The sequence below is a fragment of the Saccharomycodes ludwigii genome, chromosome I (genome assembly GCF_020623625.1).
Source record: "Saccharomycodes ludwigii strain NBRC 1722 chromosome I, whole genome shotgun sequence".
NCBI lineage: Eukaryota > Fungi > Ascomycota > Saccharomycetes > Saccharomycodales > Saccharomycodaceae > Saccharomycodes > Saccharomycodes ludwigii.
The window spans coordinates 1,826,654-1,846,968 of NC_060200.1; the positions used below are offsets into that span (position 1 = coordinate 1,826,654).

The 20,315-nt window shown below is 31.0% G+C and overlaps 8 protein-coding genes across 8 annotated transcripts; 4 read left to right on the forward strand and 4 right to left on the reverse strand.

Moving 5' to 3' along the window:
* Positions 1 to 1,375: 1,375 nt before the first annotated feature.
* IST2 (Ist2p) lies at positions 1,376 to 4,588 on the reverse strand (the record flags this gene model as incomplete). The annotated part of the gene is made up of 1 exon (XM_046081265.1): positions 1,376 to 4,588. One exon carries the CDS (start codon positions 4,586 to 4,588, stop codon positions 1,376 to 1,378), a length of 3,213 nt encoding a protein of 1,070 aa, XP_045937085.1.
* Positions 4,589 to 5,890: 1,302 nt separating this feature from the next.
* Positions 5,891 to 6,718, forward strand: SCDLUD_000772 (pyridoxal phosphate homeostasis protein; the record flags this gene model as incomplete). The annotated part of the gene is made up of 1 exon (XM_046081264.1): positions 5,891 to 6,718. One exon carries the CDS (start codon positions 5,891 to 5,893, stop codon positions 6,716 to 6,718), a length of 828 nt encoding a protein of 275 aa, XP_045937086.1.
* Positions 6,719 to 6,855: 137 nt separating this feature from the next.
* On the reverse strand, positions 6,856 to 10,113 carry APL3 (Apl3p; the record flags this gene model as incomplete). Its single annotated transcript, XM_046081263.1, has 1 exon — positions 6,856 to 10,113. One exon carries the CDS (start codon positions 10,111 to 10,113, stop codon positions 6,856 to 6,858), a length of 3,258 nt encoding a protein of 1,085 aa, XP_045937087.1.
* Positions 10,114 to 10,647: 534 nt separating this feature from the next.
* On the forward strand, positions 10,648 to 11,748 carry RFC5 (replication factor C subunit 5; the record flags this gene model as incomplete). Its single annotated transcript, XM_046081262.1, has 1 exon — positions 10,648 to 11,748. The coding sequence occupies one exon, from the start codon at positions 10,648 to 10,650 to the stop codon at positions 11,746 to 11,748; it is 1,101 nt and encodes a 366-aa protein (XP_045937088.1).
* Positions 11,749 to 11,862: 114 nt separating this feature from the next.
* MRPL16 (mitochondrial 54S ribosomal protein uL16m) lies at positions 11,863 to 12,543 on the reverse strand (the record flags this gene model as incomplete). Its single annotated transcript, XM_046081261.1, has 1 exon — positions 11,863 to 12,543. The coding sequence occupies one exon, from the start codon at positions 12,541 to 12,543 to the stop codon at positions 11,863 to 11,865; it is 681 nt and encodes a 226-aa protein (XP_045937089.1).
* Positions 12,544 to 12,995: 452 nt separating this feature from the next.
* Positions 12,996 to 14,384, forward strand: MSF1 (phenylalanine--tRNA ligase; the record flags this gene model as incomplete). Its single annotated transcript, XM_046081260.1, has 1 exon — positions 12,996 to 14,384. One exon carries the CDS (start codon positions 12,996 to 12,998, stop codon positions 14,382 to 14,384), a length of 1,389 nt encoding a protein of 462 aa, XP_045937090.1.
* Positions 14,385 to 14,852: 468 nt separating this feature from the next.
* TAH18 (NAPDH-dependent diflavin reductase) lies at positions 14,853 to 16,682 on the forward strand (the record flags this gene model as incomplete). Its single annotated transcript, XM_046081259.1, has 1 exon — positions 14,853 to 16,682. One exon carries the CDS (start codon positions 14,853 to 14,855, stop codon positions 16,680 to 16,682), a length of 1,830 nt encoding a protein of 609 aa, XP_045937091.1.
* A 59-nt stretch (positions 16,683 to 16,741) lies between these two features.
* Positions 16,742 to 20,296, reverse strand: ATG11 (autophagy protein ATG11; the record flags this gene model as incomplete). The annotated part of the gene is made up of 1 exon (XM_046081258.1): positions 16,742 to 20,296. One exon carries the CDS (start codon positions 20,294 to 20,296, stop codon positions 16,742 to 16,744), a length of 3,555 nt encoding a protein of 1,184 aa, XP_045937092.1.
* Positions 20,297 to 20,315: the final 19 nt, after the last annotated feature.

The window sequence follows — 20,315 nt, forward strand, 5'->3', positions numbered from 1 at the left end:
ATTTATAGAACTATCTCCTTAGTATTTATATATATATATATATGTGTGTGTGTGTGTTTATCTGATCTATTTATTTGATGATTACAGAGAGAGAGAAAAGACAGGGAAGTGAGGAAGAAATCTTTTTTTTTTATTTTTTGTTTTCCTTTTTCTTTTTTTTTTTCAGTTATTAGTTTATATAAGAAATGAGCACGTTCATTGATTTCTCGTACTTAATTTTCCATTTGGTAGAAGATCAAATGATCTTTATCCCTATTTTACAACTTGGGTAGAGAAAGAAAGAAAGATCCAATGTATTGTATTTATTATTCCTTGTTAAAAAGTCGCGGTTATATACTATGAAAGTGCCGTGGAAGCAATCGTTTTCATGCAGTTCAATATCCTTTCTCCTATTTTTTTTTTTTTCTCTTTATTCGTATTAGAAGATAGGCGGTTAATTTTATTTTATTTTTCCTTAGCTCTGTAAAATGGTGTATTTTACTTGATATTTCTAAATTTTTTAAAAGAAATAATACACGTAAAAATAAATAAATAAATAAATAAATAAATAAGTAAATAAACACTATTGAGTTAAACGTGACTTCATAGAAAGTTTTGCAATTGATTATAAGGTTATCGTTAGTAAATTTAATTTTTTTTTTTAGTTAATTTCTACCTCCTCAACTTATCAGTAACTTGTATCTCTCTCTCCTTTCTGCACACTTCTTTCACCATACGAAATTGCACCGCCCATCGCGTTTGCATCTACGGAAAATGTTTATATTATGCATTGTTGTCGTTGTTTACTTATTTGCTGTTGTCCTTGTCTACAGCATTATTTATTCTCATACAAGCACGTATAAAAGAAAATATATATAAACAACAGTAATAATAATAACAACAACAACAACAACAACAACAACAACAACAGTAATAGTAAAAAATAGCGCAGAGTAAATAAATAATGAACGCTTTTATTAAAGTAGGAGGGATTTCTTGAGACCATAACAAAAAATAGACTGTAGTATATTCATATAAATACTCCATTATACTCAACAATTCAATTGACGCGTAAAAAGTCTAAAGATGTTCATAATTACTATTTCATTAATAATATCTATGTCCTTCTCTATAATAGATTTAAAAAAAAATAACTTTTCAACGAAATTCTCTTTCATTAATTAAAAATAAGTAAAGGCGTAAAAAATTGATTTTGTAAACTACATTGACTAGTTAAGATAAAAAAAAAAAAAATTAATAATTATAATATAAATAGATAAATAGTCGCAGAATCCTATACATACATAAATGCTTCAATCTAATAAAGTTTTAGAAAATAAAATTAAAAAGAAAATGTCAAGAAATACACAACTTTACCTCCTACTTAACAGTAGTTTCATATTTTTCTAAAAACAGAAGTACCAGTTTTCAATCCCCTTTTAACTAGACTAGAACCTCTCGTACCTAAGGAATTGGAATGATTGGATGCTGTGCCACTATGGTGCTGATGGTGATGCTTTTCAGTTTTTCCAGCAGGGGCTGAACTGTCATGGTGGTGTTTGTCACTCTTGGTAACGGTAGCTGTGCTGTTATGGTGGTGATGGTGGTGTTTTTCAGTCTTGTTAGCAGAACTTGATTCTGGATTTCTTAAGCTTTTATTCCGTCTAACTTTAGTGCTATTACCATTGCTCTTTAGATCCGTATTTGCTATGGTAGTTGTTTTTTTGGAAATATCGGCAGATCCCGCCACATTACTGGTGGCTTTGGGCTTATCTTTAGAAATAGCAGTAGTAGTAGTAGTACTTGCTCTTGTCTTTTTATTGGCAACTTTAATAGGGGTGTCAAGAGTCGAAATGTTCTTAGTATTTAATTTAACTGTAGGACTTACATCAGTAATGTCATCCAGCTTGGTAACATGGTTAATATTGTCTTTCTTTGAAATATTGTCAATAATGTTTGTCCCTTCATTATTAGTTAATGATAATGAGGATGCCGTTGTTGGTACATGCTTTTTAGCCTTCGTGTTTTCATTATTCATAGTATTCTTCTTCTGCAGAGTTTTTCTCAAATCATAATTCTCAGATGTTGGTATAATGCTTGGGAGTGTGGCACCAGCAATAGAACTACTATCAATAGGAGTTAATAATTCACCAAAGTTGTCAATTTTATTACGATGAGCAGTGTTATTGGTGGCGGTGGTAGTATTTGCAATAGTATCATTAGTTTGAGCGCCAATAATATCAGTCTTTTTGTTTGTATCACCACCACTACCACTAATATTATGGTTTTTGCTCATGTTGCTACTAGTAGCGTTAGTTATGGAGGTATCAGCTGTATTAACGATGGCAGAATTATTCTTATTAGTGATATTTTTTGAAACCTGTCCAATATCCTGGCTAGATTCTGTATTTAACGCGCTTTCACCCTTCGAATTCAAATTTTCTTGTTTTGTTTCCGCCAATGGCACACTAACGTTAGTAGGATCGGAGCTAACGGTAACTTCATCACTTTTTTTTTCTTGTGGTGAAGAATCCGACGAGATACTGCTATTGATCATGGTTGGTGACTCAACATCATTTAAAACAACGGCGGATGAATTTTTTTTAGTACTAACCGACTCTATGTCATTGCTCTTTTTAGTAGAATTAAATTCTCTCGTAGTGCCACTTGCTTCTGTAGAAGTATTTTCCTCAGGATTAATAAGTGATACTTTTTCTCCATTAGCAGGAAGATTTTTCTCATTCAAAGCAACCACATTTAATCTGTTACTTTCAGTTACATTAACATTTCTTTTATTATTGGATGAGGTGGCATACAGATGAGATACGATATAATTTATTAAGAATCCAATATGCTCAAAAATCATAGTTGCGGTGAAGATGGTTCCCCAGTCATAAATAATCGGAGATTCAGCAAACCATAAATCACGTTTAAAAATATCGCCCCTTTTAACACCAACATTGGGCAAATAAGTATATTTGTACATAACAATCAGAGCAGGAGAAACTAAAGTGGATAACCAAAATAATAGATATATAATCTCGTTCCAAGGTTGAATACTAATATAGTTAGTATCATTAGCGGTAGTTTCAAGCTTTGTGCATTTGTTAAACAATCTCCATAAATCACATTTAAACATCACAACATTTAAAACCAAACAAACCATTGGAGCCAATGGCCAAATTGTAGAAAACATAATGATAAAACCAAACTGTAAAATAAACTTGCTATAATAATTAATATCACCGGTAGGATTAAAGGAACCCCAAGCCGAGTTATTATCGGTTAAAACCATTTTCCTTGTTTCAATTAAAAGTACTGATTCTCTACGATCATTTAATCTATTAATTTTGTCCAGCTCCGCAATAGTCGAACCCTGCAAGCGACACATTATATATTCTAATAGAATAGGCAAAACATTTGTGGTTACAATTCCAATTATCTGTGCAGTAAATGTAAAGTAAAAGTATTGGCTTCTATAACGGTTTACATCAACCTCAAAATAATCTTGAATAACTGGAATGTTATATTTGGAAACAAATTGGCGAATACTATTCAATTCAGGATTTAGCAAATAACCTTTTGGTAAATATAAAAACAATGTAATCAATAGTGGGCCGTAATTAGACATGAAAACTAATATGAAATTCTTGATGATCTTAGACTTTTCCGGGTCTTTGCTATTCTCCCAAGCAACAAATCTTCCAACAAAAACGGTGTTATAAAATTTTGTTAATAAGGGAATATAGACAGATATTAATACTGTTGGGAGTAAAGCTAAAATCATTTTTCCCTTACCATCATATATTTGAGTCAAAAAAATTTCAATAAAAAAACAAATTAATTGAAAACATAATAAACAGACCAAAAAAGTCAAGGCAATAGGAGAAAACAACAATTTTTTGAGGAAGACAATGTTGTCATTACTCCCAGTATTATTTAACTCATTTTTTACAATTTTTTTCTCACCAGCAATGATTTTAGAATTAAAATTAGGCTCCAAATTATATTTCCAATAGTTAATTGTGAAACAACTCCATAAAAAAACGAAACCCGTATAAAAATAATTAAATTCCCAATTACTTTTATTTGCAATGTATCTAACGATGCAGCCTATTAAAGATAACGGAATCAAAGAACATATGTAATTTTGAACAAAATAAAAATATAATGAAACTTCTGTATTAGTAAACTCGTTAATTTTGGCCAAATCGGAATTTTTTAAAAAAAATAAATTTTGCCCGTTAATTTTAAGGAAACCTAAGTTCTTTTTGTAATACTGAGCCTTTAATTTTTTTTCCGTTTGAGTATCAATGGGATAAACTTTGAAACTAGTGGAATTAGCGGCTAGGGTACGAGTAACTGCATTATCATTAAATTTTGTAATAAAATCGGATAAGGAACTTTGAACGAAAATAATAAAGCTGGTACTGTTATTAATACCTGGTCTAGTAGTCAATTGGGCTTTTGGGTCAATTTCTGTATTAATGGCAAATATGATCTTGTTAATAGTTTCATTGGTACTGCTCTTTACATTAATAGGGGCTGTTTTTATAGCAATAATGTAGTTGGGATCTAATTGTGTAACTAATATATTCGACGAACTCATTGTAACTCAAAAGTTTTTACTTAATTTTGATGACGCAGTTGATCTTTTATTTTTAGTAAATTTCTATTGTTATTGGCGTATTTATTATTGTAGTTATATTAATGATAGACTCGATTAATCAGATATTGTTTTTAGAGTTAACAATATCTTTAAAACTTTTTCTTTCTTTAATTAGTATATGATCAACTGAGTGTCTATAAAATATTTCGGGTTGAACAAAAAGAAAGAAGGAAAGAAAAAAAGAGAAAGAAGAGCGGGGGAGGGGGGAGGGGGGGAAAGAAATGGAAGTGCTACTGGTTAAAAAAATAAAAAGGAAAAAAGAAAAGAAGAAAAAAAGAAAGAAAAAAGTCATGTAAAGATTATAACAACGTTATATATTGTGGGATGTAACAATTATATTGATGGATGACAGGTGTAAATCAGGGAAGGTTAAAGGGGGGGAAGGAGAAGGAGGAGAAAGACCCACTTAAATTAATATTATTATTACTATTGTTGTAATTTTTTATTTTTTTAGTCCGCGTAAAATATGATAAATAGAGCTTCTAGATTTTAAACAGTAGCAATTGTATGTCAATAAAACCTTGCCTCCTTTTTAATTTTTTGTTACAAAATCACATACAAAATCACATACAAAATCACACATACAAACCTAAAACATTCCGAACGCGCGTTAACTCCGGTTTTCCCAATTGAGAAAGAAAACCTCGTTCAGTTTTTATTTATTTCTCTTTTTTATAAAATGGTTTTTTCATAAGTGAAGTTGATACTTCTAATATTTAATTTTACAAATTTGAAACTAAACAAATTTTAATTATTAAAAGGGACAAGCAGCAGCCAAAGAAAAGCGTTTAATTTCCTAATTCAATCATGTTAAAATAAATAACCGTTTTATTTATACGTATCTTTTATCACGCTTTTTTCCTACTAAGTGGTTGCACACCTCGATTAAATTATACTCGAGATAAAAAAAAAAGAAAAAAGAAAAAAGAAAAAAGAAAAAAAAGAAAAGGAAAGAAAAAAATGAAAAAAAAAAAAAAAAATTGTATATATATAAGCTTTTTTAGACATTAATCATCTTATTTTTCCTTTAGTATTACTTTTCATTAATAAAGATAAGTTTAGAATTGTAAAAAGAAAAAAAAAAAAAAAAATTCTTACCGTCTAAAAAAAATCTGTATGAGTTTTTTACTTAAAGCCCATATATCAAAAAATTTAATTAATACCAAGCAATTTCGATTGTCATCTAGAAAAATTAACAATTTGAGAAACACAAATATAAATAACGACAACAGAAGAACCAAAATGTCCACTCCAACCAATGCTGATGCAACCTTATCTTACACTCAAGAACGTTCAAAGGAATTAATTACTCGATATGACACCATTCTAGGCGAAATCAACAAAGCCATGATTGAACACAATCGCCCTATTACCGACATTCAATTGCTCACAGTCTCCAAATTAAAACCAGCAAGTGATATTAAAGCATTATACGATCATGGTATTAGACATTTTGGTGAAAATTATGTTCAAGAACTAATTACCAAAGCTAACATATTACCCAAGGACATTAAATGGCACTTTATTGGCGGATTACAGACTAATAAGTGTAAAGATTTAGCCAACAAGGTTTCTAATTTATATTGCGTTGAAACTATTGATTCTTTAAAAAAAATTAAGAAATTAGAAGAACAGAGAGCTAAATTTGTTCAAGAACATGCACCTACAGAACAAACAAAAAATTACACCATTTTAGTTAATGTACAAATAAATACCTCGATGGAAGATCAAAAATCAGGATTAACTGATGAAAACGAGATTTTCCAGATTATAGAATTTTTATTAAATGAGGCTAAATATGTTAAGTTGAATGGTTTAATGACTATTGGATCCTGGGTCATTAGTCATCAAGATAGCTCCCTACTAAATAAAGATTTTGCTACTTTATGTGACTGGAAAAAAAAGATACAAGATAAATTCCCTTCACAATTCACCGAAGAACATCAATTGAAGTTGTCTATGGGTATGAGTTCTGATTTTATTGAAGCCATTGCGCAAAACAGTAATGAAGTTAGAGTTGGTACTAATATTTTTGGTGCAAGACCAACAAAGGATCAAGCATATATTTAGATAACAGTATAATATTTTTTTTTTTTTTTCAAAACAAAAGAAAAAAAAAATAAAACAAGAAAAACAAAAAAAAAAAAATAAAGCATATAATAATATAATAAAAGCCTATACAGCAAATATAATAACATAAATATAAATCATTCTAGACAAACTTTTATTGTTTCTACAATATTTTGTGAAATGTTACCTTCTGTCGTAGTAGTTCTTGCAGTAACAATCCAAGAATTTCTCCCCTCCTCATAAACCAATTTGATTAATACACCGAAATTTCCATCACTCTTAGTGTGTACAATACCTGAACCGAAAATTAGATTATGCATGGATGATGGCGTAACAATTAAGTCGAATCCAAGCTTTTTATTCAACAAGAGTTTAACACTTTCAACATTGACAATCATACTTGGTATTTCTATGTTATATTCACCAGCAGAGCCCAAAGCTTCCCCGATTTGTTTCCATCTTTGGATATATTGGGGCATCTTCATTGTTTCACCACTGTTAGTTGGAACCATGGTTCTTTGCAATGGCATAGGTAATTTAATGTTCAGATCGTGATAGGCGTTACCACCCAGTTTGTATTGAATATTTAATATGGGCGATTTCCAGATAGAAAATACCTTACGGTATATAACCTCATACTGATAAGTTGCACGGCAGCCACACTTAATTACGGGTTCAGGTAAAATAATAGGTTTAATAATATAGGGTGGATTATCTGACAACTGGGAGGGTATAACATCAACGTAAAAAGAGGTTATATCCCATTCAGGATCTATATTAACAAAAGTATGGTACACTATAATAGTATCGGGACTTGTTGTCGTACTGTTACTTCCCCCTTGTACTATAGAAAACAATATCTTTAAATTGTTATTCTGAAATAAAATGCCCTGTTTGTGTTCTGCCATTCTTTTAAAACTTTGCTTCCAATTAGCAATTAGCGTTTGTGAATCATACTTGTTTGTTGATGAGATATTAGCTCCTCCTGTGGATTGCATTGCCGTGGTTTTTCTTGGTGCGGGTGCTAAGGGCGGCGTGCTTGAACTGAAACTTGTTGCTGCTGTTATAGATGATGCTGGCGGTGTAGTTAAATTGATAGACGAAATTACATTGCTGGTATTGCTGTTGTTTACCCCAAATCTAGATAACAAGGGGTTATTATTTATTTGGAAAACTGGGGCAGGCTTAAACAAATAGTCCAATAGAAATGGTGAGTTACTTGTAATGGTTTGTTGGATAATCTTCAAATATTCAAAACTTCTAGTTTGTAATTCTATATCTAATGAGTTTAATTCCAATTGGTAAAACTTAATTAAAGTCGAGCCAATCGACAAATCACATTTATACAATTTCATCATTGATGTTAAAATTAATGCTCTTGTAGAAACCTGCTGGCACTGGAAATATTTATCAGTAAATAGATTCAACAAATCCCCAGTCGATATTCTGTTTGGTACAAGCAATGGTGAAAACTCCCCCAATAAATAACATCCAGCTTTCACTATATTCTCGGACAAGTCTTTATACATATAATCACTCAATAATTTTTCGCAAGTAATCCTATGTAATGACTCATTGTTAATTACAATTTGAACTAATCTTTCCCAAACACCATCATTTTCATTTTTAGTTTCTTCAATAACTTTACTGACCGATAATAGTCTCAAAGACACATCAACAAACCAATTAATGTCAGTGGCATATTTTTCTGTTAATATGGCTATTTTCATGCCAATGTCCCTTTTTAAATCCAAACCGTTTATGGATGACGACCCAGAATTAACTTCCGGATGCGTCATCATTTTTAGCAACCAATCAACACTTTGTTTAACATTATCAACTTCTGTGATCTCATATATTAAATTGATCCACTTACTTAAAATAGAAGCATCCATAATATCGTGCCCTACAGCCCATAGTTCCTTATTTTTACACAGAATCGGCCTTGTGGAACTTTTCGTAGCTTGACATAATTTACACAATGTATCCAAAGTCATATACTTTGTATTCACATCCCTTGTGATTTTAAACAAAGTACACAACGCACTAACTGAATTTTCAATAGCTTCTTTACTCGGGTCTAGTTTTGGTGCAAAATTAATTAGTGAAAATAGTATAATGGATTGAATGTTGCGACTCATAGAATCGTGCACAGGTTGCGTTGCCAGCTGAATAGCTTTTGTCACAGTTTTTCTTAACTTATTTAAAGATCCAACATCAATACTTCTAGATCCATTCATTTCATCAGTTAACACCAACAAAATTTTACTTATCAGAAACGGATTAGGCAATACTAAACCGACACCGTTACCGCTATCTTCAAAACATTCATACAAATAAGTAGCTAGAGTTGGTACAATTTTTTCAAAATACTGTGGACCTATAAGAGTAATAATATAATGACAAACAGGTAAAACTGACAATAGCAAGTTTTTATTGTCTAAAAGTGACGTAATTCTTTGAATCCATAATTCACGTTTTTTATCTTCCATATCAACAATATACTCAGGAACTATTCTAATTAAACATAAAAACGCCATCAAAGATTTCTGCTTTAAAATATCGGTACTGGTTGGAGACCTTAGTATTTGAAATACTGGATCAATTAAACTTTTTGCAACTTCGGGTCTATAAAAATTGTTCCCACTAACGAAATTTAAGGCTAAACACACAAATTCTTCCTTGGTAGATGATAGATCGTTGGTTAAACTTTGAGAAATTCTACCTATCAACGGTGATTGTTGTTTAGGTAAAGATGGCAACAACATTTCAACACCTAAATACCCGATAAATTTTTCAGAATATTTAGTGTTAGCGGAAGAACTCTCCATTAAACAAACCATTTGCTCAATACCAAAGACTAATTCTGGGAGCTTTTTATAATTTGTGGTTAAATATATGTATAATAGTTTGGAAACATATTTTTTTCTCCTATATCCGTTTAAATGTGCTTTGTTACTGAAATTCTTGGTAATGTTACTCAATTCGGAATTGATACGTGCTTCTTGTTCTTCTTTAGAATTTTGGTACGCCCTTAAATCGGCGATAAATAATTGCAAACCTTTCATATCATTGTGTGATTTGTTATTATTGCTATTTTTGTTGCTTATATTATTGTGTGCATCGTTTCCAGTAGATTTCGAAGGGTTTCCATTATTACTACTGACATTGTTGCCACTATTACTGGAAGTAAAAATGTTACTACTACTAGTGCCTGTCCCGTTCGAGTTCAACTTCAGAGTATTATCATTAGTGAAACTATTGTTTTCAAATGAAAAAGTGTTACTAGTAGGTGTCATTGATCCTTCCATTATATTGGGACTATTACTTTTTTTTTTCCCGCTATCGGATCTGCGGTGTTGTGAAATAAAATTACTAGCAGATTGGAAAGACATTATCTGTTGTTATTTATGGTTAGAATTTACTATGTTTTTTTTTTTTCTTTTTTCTTATTTTCTTTTTTTCTTTTTTTCTTTTTTTCTTTTTTTAATAAATATAAACAAATGATAGATTTAGCGGACTGTGTATGTACTAAAGTTAGGAAAATGTAATGACTAGAATATTTTTAGATGAAAACGGGATTCTTAATTGCAATTATCTCGAATGATTTTATTATTAAATAGGGTTTGTTTGTTGTCAGCATTCAATTTAAATTGAAAATCGGTTAATGTTTATCAAAACAGGAAAAAAAAAAAAAAAAAAAAAAATTCTTATTATTATAACATCAAAATGACAAAAGACAATAAACCGGGTAAAACATAAACTTAATGTTTTTTTTTTTTCTTTTTCTTTTTTTCACAGGCTTTAAAAATAAAAAAAAACTTTTCAGTTTATTATCTCTTCTTATTTCCCAGCGTTGATTAATATACTCAAATTAACCAACCACGGACCTTTAAACTTTCTAAACTGAAAATAACTCAAAATTACAAATGTCTCTTTGGGTCGATAAATACCGTCCCTCCACATTAGCAGAATTATCTCATAATGAGCACGTGACAAATATATTGAAATCATTATCTGAAAATAATCCCAATGATTTGCCCCATTTATTACTATATGGTCCAAATGGTTCAGGCAAAAAGACAAGAACAATGTGTTTGTTGAATTCCATTTTTGATTCTTCAGTTTATCGTTTGAAAATTGATGTTCGTCAATTTCAGGTGAATTCAAGAAAGTTAGAATTAAACGTTGTTAGTAGTCCGCATCATGTTGAAATAACACCTAGCGACTTGGGTGGTAGTTACGATAGAGTTGTTATTCAAGAATTATTAAAAGAGATTGGCCAAACTGAACAAGTTGAATTTGGTAGCAATATTTCAAATACCGCCAACAACAACAGCAATAGTAACAAATCCCCCAGGTTTAAAGTTGTCATCATTAATGATGCTAATAGTCTATCTTTGGACGCCCAAGCAGCTTTACGTCGTACTATGGAAAAATATTCAAAAAACATTAGGCTGTTTATGTTATGCGATAGCTTGTCCAGTATCATATCACCAATCAAATCACGTGTTTTGTTGCTAAGGATTCCGGCACCAACTAATCAAGAAATTGTTTCCATATTAGATAGCATTTGTTTTAAACAACAAGTTAATATTGAAAATAAGGACAATTCGTGCTTATTGAAAATAGCTTCTTTTGCTAACGGGAATTTAAGACTAGCGTTGTTAACGCTGGAAAGCATGGCTATGGCCAATAATTTGACATTGAAAGACACCACCTCAGTTATTCGTCCGGACTGGCAAGTGGTGCTAATGAAAATGAGTAATAAAATCATTAAAGAAAGAAATGTAAAATGCTTAATAGAATGCAGAAGCATGCTATATGAGTTACTAGCTCATTGTATTCCCGCTGATGTTATATTGCATGATTTAACCATGTTCATTATTTCAGCCCTAGCTAATCCTACCATCATTATAGGTGTTGTGAAAAATGCATCCATTTTTGATGAAAGACTAGCTTTAGGTTCCAAGGTAATTTATCATTTAGAAGGATTTATAGCCAATGTTATGTGTGAAATGGAAAAATAATATTTTACGCATTACTATATATATTTTATATATTACCACTATTATAAAGAGAGTACTATGTACATGAAATTAAATATATACGCTTGGATTCGAAAATGAGTCAAACTAATTGTCTTAACGACCTCTAAACAACTTGTATTCTGGTAGAGAAGCTAATTTTCTAATTTCATTATCTTTTCTTGGTATTTGAAAATAATTTTTCTTTGGTACATCATTGGCGTTTTTAAATGAATGTAAACCTACTCTACACAAAGAATCTTTTTTAACAAACTCATAGACACCTGGCAATTTTGTACCAGCCTTCCTAAAAGCGTCTCTAGCAACTTTTTCATGCAAATTATCGCCGCTTATTTCAAATATAATCTTACCAGTCGGAACACGACACATCCAGTGATCAAAGGCACCTTTACCCTTACCCATACGTGTTTCATTACCTTTGATACACACGGCAATATCTGTAACTAATCTTCTCCACATTTTCCCATTAGTAGTTTGACGGATATATCTCATAACTGCATTATCAGCTTCCTGCAATTGTAAGGCGGTTAACCTGACACCTTCTGTCTTTAATCTTAGGCCATAGGTACCAAATTGCAAAGTACTGCCTGAAATAGATCCACCAGTACGGACGGGAACTCTACCTTTTTGTGATTTTTTACCACCTTTGAAACGTGGTGCATATTCATGGGTGAAACGTTTAAATGTAGAAACAGTAATGCGAGTAGTAGCTATTGCTTGCTTTACCGTTGAAGGTTTGAAAAACCCAGATCCGTTTAAAATGGCTCCAAAAATCATAGTTATATTTTGCCCTAACAGCGAAGTTATGTTTTTCTGTGTCTTATGTCGATTGGGGAGTACCTTTCTTTGTAGGATTAATTGTAAATTATATTTCATACTAAGCAAAAAAAAATGAAAAAGAAAAATAAAATCATAATGATATAATTTTATGAAAAATAAAAAAAAATAAAAAATAATATATATATATAAAATCATTTAATACGAATAAAATTCAAGATAGTTTTTTTTTTATATGATTTTGAAATTTGAAAATAATTGAATAAAAAATATATTAAAAAAAATTAAAAAAAAAAAAAGTGTTCATTTCCCCCCTTTCCACGATCCACTTTGATTAATTAACTTGATTGCAAGATAACCAATTGCATTTTTTTAAAAAAATATTATATAAAAAAAAAAAAAAAAACAAGATTCTAATACAGCGAAATTAACTAATTCATATTATATGCATAATGTCGTGTAGCTTAAAACGTTTCATACCCGTAATAACCAATAATAAGCACACACTACAGGCTATTATCGAAAAGTCCTTGTATTCTACTGCAACATCATCCCCGAATACAATAATTGTAAATGGTAAAGAATTCGAAACAGATTCAGAAAAAACAAATGTTCCACAAAACATCTTAAAATTAACAGACAAAGCATTGCATTTAAAAGCATCGCATCCAATTGGTATTTTACGTACTTTAATTGAAAATAAGTTGAACTCTGATGATCATGCCTTTGAGGTATATAACAATTTCAAACCTGCAGTTTCAGTTTTTGAAAACTTCGATAGTTTGGGCTTTCCTAAAGACCATGTAGGCAGATCCAAGAGTGATACTTATTATATTAACAAGGATCATCTGTTAAGAACTCACACCAGTGCTCACGAAATGTTTTGTTTCGGGAACATTCAGAAAAAAATAACTGACAAACCAGGTTATTTAATATCTGCCGATGTTTATCGCCGTGATGAAATCGACAAAACTCACTACCCTGCTTTCCATCAAATGGAAGGTGCTCGACTTTGGCCGAAAACTGAAGCTGGGCAGAAGCAGTTGAAAAAAGATATTTCTGTTTTGGAAACAAAGCTGAATCAAATTAAAAATTTTACTGTTATCGATATGCCATATAAAGAAGAAACAAACCCTAAACAAAAGCATATGACAAAAGAAGAAGTTCAGTTGGTAAGTACGCATTTAAAGAGAACCATAGAATTAATTGTTGCGGAAGTTTTCAATAAAAAACTAGCTAGTGAAGGTAAAACAAATGAAGAAATCAAATCCCGCTGGATTGAAGCTTATTTTCCATGGACAGCTCCATCTTGGGAAATTGAAGTTTGGTGGAAAGGCGAATGGTTGGAATTATGCGGTTGTGGTGTTGTGCGCGAACAAGTTCTAACTAATGCAGGTATGGGAACAAACGAGAAGATCGGTTGGGCGTTTGGTTTAGGTTTAGATCGTGTTGCTATGCTACTATTTGACATTCCTGATATTAGATTATTCTGGACCGATGACCAAAGATTCCATGAACAATTTAAAGAAAATACCATTTCTAGTTTCAAACCGTACTCTAAATATCCCGGAACTATTCGTGATATTTCTTTTTGGGTCAACAATTCTATTGATATCCATGAAAATGATCTAATGGAAATTGTCCGAAACACTGCTGGCGATTTAGTAGAAAGTGTGAAATTAATTGATGATTTTGTTCATCCTAAAACAGGACGTCGCAGTTTATGTTACCGTATTAACTATCAAAGTATGGATAGAAATATTACTAATGAAGAAATCAATAACCTACAAGATACTGTTCGCGCCAACTTGGTTGAACAATACAAAATTGAATTAAGATAAAATTTTTTTTTCCTGTTTATATTAATATATTTAAATTATTTGACATAAATAAATCTGTATATAGTGTTAACGTGACATGGCATTGCTTACATATGTATATTTGTCCTTTTTTCATAGATCCGGATGTCCGCTAAGCTATCCGAAAGCCGTTTTAAAAATCCAAACAAAAAAAAAAAAAAAAGAAAAAAAAAAAAAAAAAAAAAAAGTTTTTTTCTTTTATAATTATCAATTCTCTCTTTCATTCCTTCTTCCATACTCGCCAATTATAGTGTTAATAGAGTAGTATTTGACGGAAAAAAAAAAAAAAATAACTATATATACATCTATATGTATTAGTATTAAAGGATTAAATTTGCTAGATAAAAAACGTATAAACAAACAAATAAGCCTATATATTTGCCTCAATACAACCATATAAACCAAAAAGATTACCAGCCATTATTTTCAATATATAGTGACAACATAACCATGTCTAAAAAAATCTGTATTTTGTATGGATCTGAAACAGGCAATTCAGAAGAATACGCAATCTCCTTGTCGTATAAATTGTCAAGATATCACTTTCAACATACTTTAGCATCTCTCAAAGACTTTAATCTACAGGATCTCACAAAGTGTAGATACCTGTTCATTATATGTTCCACTACAGGCCAGGGTGAATTACCCAGAAATGCAAAATGTTCGAAATTATGGAATTTTATGAAAAGAGGAGATCTACCTAATGACTTTTTAAACTATATAAAAATCGGATTTTTAGGCTTGGGTGATTCTAGCTACCCTCATTTCCAGTACGCAATTAAGAAATTACATAAAAGAATGGTAACCCAATTGGGCGCAATTGAATTATTCCCCAGATTTGAAGCTGATGAGGTGGGGTTGGCCGGGAGTGGTGGTGGTAGCGTTGAAGCGGTCTATTTTGAATATGAAAAACAGGTTTTACAAAAATTACTCCAGAAATTCCCAACAAGAAAAATATTAGGTGATCAAAAAATTAAACGTGAGATGATTGATGATTCTGTATATTTAGAACCAAAACATATTTTAAGCATCAGTACCACCACCAATAAAAACGACACAAAGCCAAGGTTTTCAAATAACGAAGTCTGTTTGGGGAAAGTCATTATGAATAAACGGATTACCGCCACAGATCACTTTCAGGACGTGCGTCAATTTAAATTTGAATGCGAGACAAAATTTGATCCTGGCGACACAGTGGGAATTTATCCTGTGAATTCAGATCTAACTGTTGATGCAATGCTAAATGCACAACCTCATTGGATCAATATAGCTGATAAACCATTAGAGTTGAACAATATTCCGCCCACATTAAGTGTATTATTACCACCAAACCAAGAGTTAACTTTAAGACATTTGTTAAAATACTATTTTGATATTTGCAGCATTCCAAAAAGAACTTTTTTCTTAAAGACATTATCATTTTCTATAGATTCTTCTAGATTATCAGGTGGAGAATCTCAACTTGAACAACAAAGAAAGAAACTATTTGAATTTGCTACAAAACAAGACATGCAAGACCTATACGATTATTGTAACAGGCCTAGAAGATCAATTTTAGAAGTTATTCAAGATTTTGGATCTTTTGGATTACCTTATGAATACATTTTTGATTTTTTCCCAAGCATAAAACCAAGATTCTATTCCATTTCAAATTGCTACAATGGCCATGAAATGGAATTAACTGTTGCTATTGTTAAGTATAAAACAATTTTGCATAAGATCCGAAAGGGGCTATGTACTACGTATTTGAATGATTTGAAAGAAAATGCTTCTTATGTAAGATTTTTTGTTGAGCATAATAACTTATTAGACAAAATGGCAAACTATCAAGAAAAACCAGTAATATTAATTTCACCTGGTGTGGGAATAGCTCCAGTTAAATCAATTATAGAATCCAAAATTTTTTCCCATAGACAATCGCTATTTTTCGGTTGTAGGGCCAAAACCAAGGACTATTTATATGGAGATAAATTGGCAAACTTAGCTAATTCTGGGGAATTAAAGTTATTTATATGTTTCTCTAGGGATTTAACAAATTCTCCCACTGCTAAGTATGTACAAGATATGTTATGGGAAAATGGTGAATATGTTTATGATTTAATTAAAAATAAAAATGCCTATATATATTTGTGTGGTTCCTCCGGTAAAATGCCAATTCAAGTTAGGTTAACGCTAGTTGAGATTTTGAAAAAATTTGGGGAACCTGCTAATATCAAAGAACCTGAAGCTTACTTAAAATCAATGGAAAAGAATTATAGATATTTACAAGAAACTTGGTAAGCTTTTAGATATATATATATATATATATTATTATTATTATTATTATTATTATTATTATCTCATTCTGTAATACTTTGTGGATATACAATGTTAACAGAAACAGAGTACCAAACGGTTCCGATATCCAGTCTAAATGGATTCACATCCTGTGAAGCTATATGTTTTTCTAATTTAGTGATTTCTCCTATAAACCATTCCTCGTTAGTGTACAACGGATCCTGAACAAAATAACGAATATTTTCGGTTATAGTAAAAACGGCCCACGTTCCATTATTATAATCATCCTTGTCCTTATCCTTATCATTATTATTGTTACTTTGACGGTGATGATGGTTAATATTAATGTTAGTGGAATTAATTTTTGAGCTTAAAACCATGTCGATGCCAGAATTGATAGAGGAAGATGGTCTCATTAATGTAGGACTAGTCAAATCTATAGAAGACAAAGATGAATTCACTGAGGATGAATAACCACTTGGTTCATATTTCCCTAATCTGGCAGGCAAAAATAGGGCCAAATCTCCCACTTGGAAATCCTTAACTGCGATTTGTCTCTTTAAGCCATTGTTTTGTTTGTTTTTCTTAATATCCTTAGTTAGTTTTTTAGCCAACATTTCTATATCCTTAAATCTTTTCATAACCGAATTTTCATATATTTTTTCTCCACCATACATTGACCTAACAAATTGTAAAAAATCCATTCTACTACTAGCATCATTTTTGATGTTTTGAAATAAAAATTTCAATTCAGTAATTAAAGAGCTATTCATTTGAATTTCCATGCCAGGTGTCGAAGTACTTTCTTCAAGCCGTTTCCTCAACCCCTTCACCCTTTTAATCACCAAAGTCTGCTTTCCATCAACGCAGTCCCTTTCCAATAACAATCCAATATTTTCTAATAAAAAAATGTCATTAATCACAATATTAAACAATTCTATGATGTATTGATTCAAAACCTGTTCCAACTCATTAGTATCTTCTTTCTGAACTTGATCATCGGATGTGGTTAGTTGTTTGGAAGCGTTGTCATCACTATGAATAGACGCCTCATGCGCAATCTGGCTACTCCTGGGTGTTTTGAGCATCAAATCTCCAAGCTGTTTCTGGTAATTTTCAATCTGCAAATTCAATTCATTTTTTTCGGCATTGAATTCTTCTTGCATATTTTGCATATTAGCCAATAAATTGTTTTTTGTTTCTACAACCTCTTCGTAGCTAGATTTCCAATCTTTTGATATTTGCAAGTTAGCATTGTTAGCCTCTACAATATCCTTCAATTGGTTTTGAAATTGTGTATTCAATTCATACTCTTTATTCTCCCAGTTTTTTATTTTGGAAGCTAAAGTGGAATAATCCTCATTTAATATATTCAATGCATCTTTGTAACACTTGGATTCGGTTTCCAAATCACTAATCTTTGAATTGTATTTTTGAATTTCCAATTTTAGATCCTTATTATTCAATTTCAAAAAATTCAATTCCTTCAGTAATGCCTGATCGTTATTCTTAATAGTTTTTGACGACAACTTCTCATTATCATCAACACCAATAACACTGACACTATTATTTAAAATCAAAGAAGAATTAACACTGGCTGTTTCAAATGGCCTAAGCGAGTGGTTGCTGTTGCTACAGAGGTGTCGTTGATTATCACTATCATTATAATAGGTGTTTTTGTTACAATTTTTAAAGATACCTGCGGGCCATGAGCCTAGATTTTCCATTTCTTTTATGTGTAATTGTGCTTCTAATCTCTGTATTCGTAATTTATAACTTCTTAATAACTCATTTTTTTGTTGTAGATATATATTTGGATCACAAACAATATGTTCTTTTTTCTTGTTAGGGAAACTCATCTTAAAATTAACAACTTGCTGAAGCCTAAAAAGTAAAATATCGTCAACCGCAACCTTATTCACACCAAGTACTTTTAAACTTGTTAAATATTCATTAATATCGTCCAAAGAAATTTTGTAAAACGCATCTAGAGCTTCTAATTGGAAATCTGATTCAGTTATAAGATCAGTAACGATATCACAATCTTTATTTGCAAAAGACGTCAAAAGCAACAAAACTGAACTATTACCTGCACTATCATTGTCGTTCTTTTTATTACCCGCAAGATCTAAATCTTTTAACCACATATTTCTCATTTTTAATTCATCATCCTTTAATTTCAATAAATCAAGGTTAAAAAATATTTTTAATTCTGTATTTAATTGTTCTGCCCATAGCTTCCTCCTATATAATTCTATCAAATATAGGCCATAAATCACAGGGAAATCCTCCAAGACTCCAAAATTCAGTTGCAATTTCTTGTAAAGTTCTAACCTGGCTTCGTAGCCTTCAGTAACCATGTCTTTGATTTTCAAAGCTTCCACCTGGATAAAAGATATTATACCCATAAACTCCAAAATACTTAATTGAACCGCTCTTTTATCCTCCAATAGTTGTGTCGCTTTGGAATATAGCGAAGTTGCCATTATTGATAATTGTGGTATATAATCATTTAACATTTTACCTAACAGACTATTAGAATATTCATTATTTAATGTGTCTGTCATATCTTTAACTGTTTCGCAATATTCTTTGAATTTGCCAAATAATTTATCTTCAAAAGATAAATCTGGATGTAATTTTTCAGTAATTTTGTGTTTCAAATTCGATAAAATTTCTATGATTTCTCCCTTAATTATGTTTTCCAAGCCCTTTAATTTATGGTCAATTTTCATAAATGACTCATTTAAAGATTCCTCACATTCATTTAATTCTTCATACGCTGAAGTTAGTTTAACAAAATCAAAATAATCCGCCAATTTTGTAAAATTCCTCTGAGGAAAAACACATTTTAATGTTGACAAAATATCCTTGTAAATTGATACCCAGTTACTGGCATTACTATGCTTTTGTAAATCTTTGTAAAATTTAAAGACTTCTCGGTAACTTTTTTCCGTGGTGTGGTAATAAACTTCTAAATACCTCACTGCTGCATCTATGCCCTGTATAAAGTTGCTGTTCATGTCACTAAATCCCTCCAAAATTTTATAATAGTATTTTACATCAATATACAAAGCATTTAACCAACCCAAATTAGTTTGGGCAAAGCTTTTATAATATTGAGCTCTTAATTGTTCGTCATGAACAAAATCTGCAAATGGAGAGGGTAGAGGTTTTAATAAGTTTGGTATCGGGTCTGTAATATCCAACAACTCATTCATTTTGTCTTTATAAGCCAAGTTTACTGGTGCGGTGATTGAGCCATTTGATGGTGGGGATATTTTTGTATTTTTTTTTGATTTTTCAATATTTTCTTCTGTATCTGATTCAAAATTAGTATGGAGTGGTGGTGCCTTTAAAAAACTAAATATTCTTCTATGGAAAACGTATAAAACTTCAACCCCTATCAATTTGTTTTTAAAATCTTGGTTTTTCAACTTTAAACCAAAAGGTAACATGATGAAGATTTCAGGGGTTGGAATATTCCATTGTTTTTGAATATAAGCTTTCAATACATCTATGTGCCGATAAATTGCCATATTAATGATTAATTTGGTTCCTGTAACTACATTAATCAATGTAATATTGTTGGGGTTCATTTCTGAGACAATATTCATTTTTTAATTTTTTATTATT